At 48.2% G+C, this 529-nt stretch overlaps 1 protein-coding gene across 2 annotated transcripts in view; it reads right to left on the bottom strand.

Moving 5' to 3' along the window:
- LOC116853559 (XK-related protein 6-like) overlaps positions 1-523 on the bottom strand; it is a 25,177-nt gene extending 24,654 nt beyond the window's left edge. Inside the window, exons 1-2 of one of the 2 annotated variants that reach the window (XM_032834689.1) lie at positions 386-523; positions 3-126 (exon numbers count right to left, since the gene is read on the bottom strand). In XM_032834689.1, coding sequence (XP_032690580.1) covers positions 64-126; positions 386-508 — 186 coding nt within the window. In that variant the 5' untranslated portion in view covers positions 509-523 and the 3' untranslated portion in view covers positions 3-63. Of the gene's footprint in view, positions 1-2; positions 127-385 lie in introns of those variants that run through there. The other variant, XM_032834683.1, reaches the window with a different exon arrangement.
- Between the last annotated feature and the right edge of the window lie 6 nt (positions 524-529).

The following is a 529-nucleotide window of genomic DNA, read 5'->3' as shown; positions in this document are numbered from 1 at the left end:
CAGTGGCTTCCTTCTGGTGCTGATTATTATTATTTTGAGCAGATTCTGCTGAGTTTTTAGTAATTATAGGCTGTTAGTAGGAGACCGCTGCTGCTGTATGACAGTGAGGCAGCGGTGCTTGAGGCACTAGAAGGAAGCAAATATAATAAAGAACAACGTATACTGGAAGTAAGCCTGGAGATAAATTAATAAATTTATTTATTCATACATAAGCACAGGATCACTGTGGCACAGATAAACTCTCTCACAAAGCGCGAGTGTGTTTGTGCGCGGTTGACTAAGCCGAGTAGTCAACAGGCTCGAGAACGGAGTCTCTGCCGGGGCCGTGCTCGCTGGTATTATTACAATAGTTATTTACAGAGAGGAATAGAGGAAGCGGGGTTACCAGGAGTGAGGTGGTCGTGGTGCTGCTGCTGGGAGAAGTCCTCAGCTTGCTGTGGGCAGATCTCAGCGGTGACTCTGCGACTGCTGACTTGGCCCTCGCTGAGACTTTCCTCTCTGCTCTCATATCCGGGTCGGCGGTTGTGTG

Source organism: Odontomachus brunneus, unplaced genomic scaffold (genome assembly GCF_010583005.1).
Source record: "Odontomachus brunneus isolate Ranch 3 - 2012 unplaced genomic scaffold, Obru_v1 Obru_scaffold_358, whole genome shotgun sequence".
Lineage (NCBI taxonomy): Eukaryota > Metazoa > Arthropoda > Insecta > Hymenoptera > Formicidae > Odontomachus > Odontomachus brunneus.
Note: the sequence above shows the minus strand (reverse complement) of the source record. Positions and strands in the feature narration are given on the sequence as shown.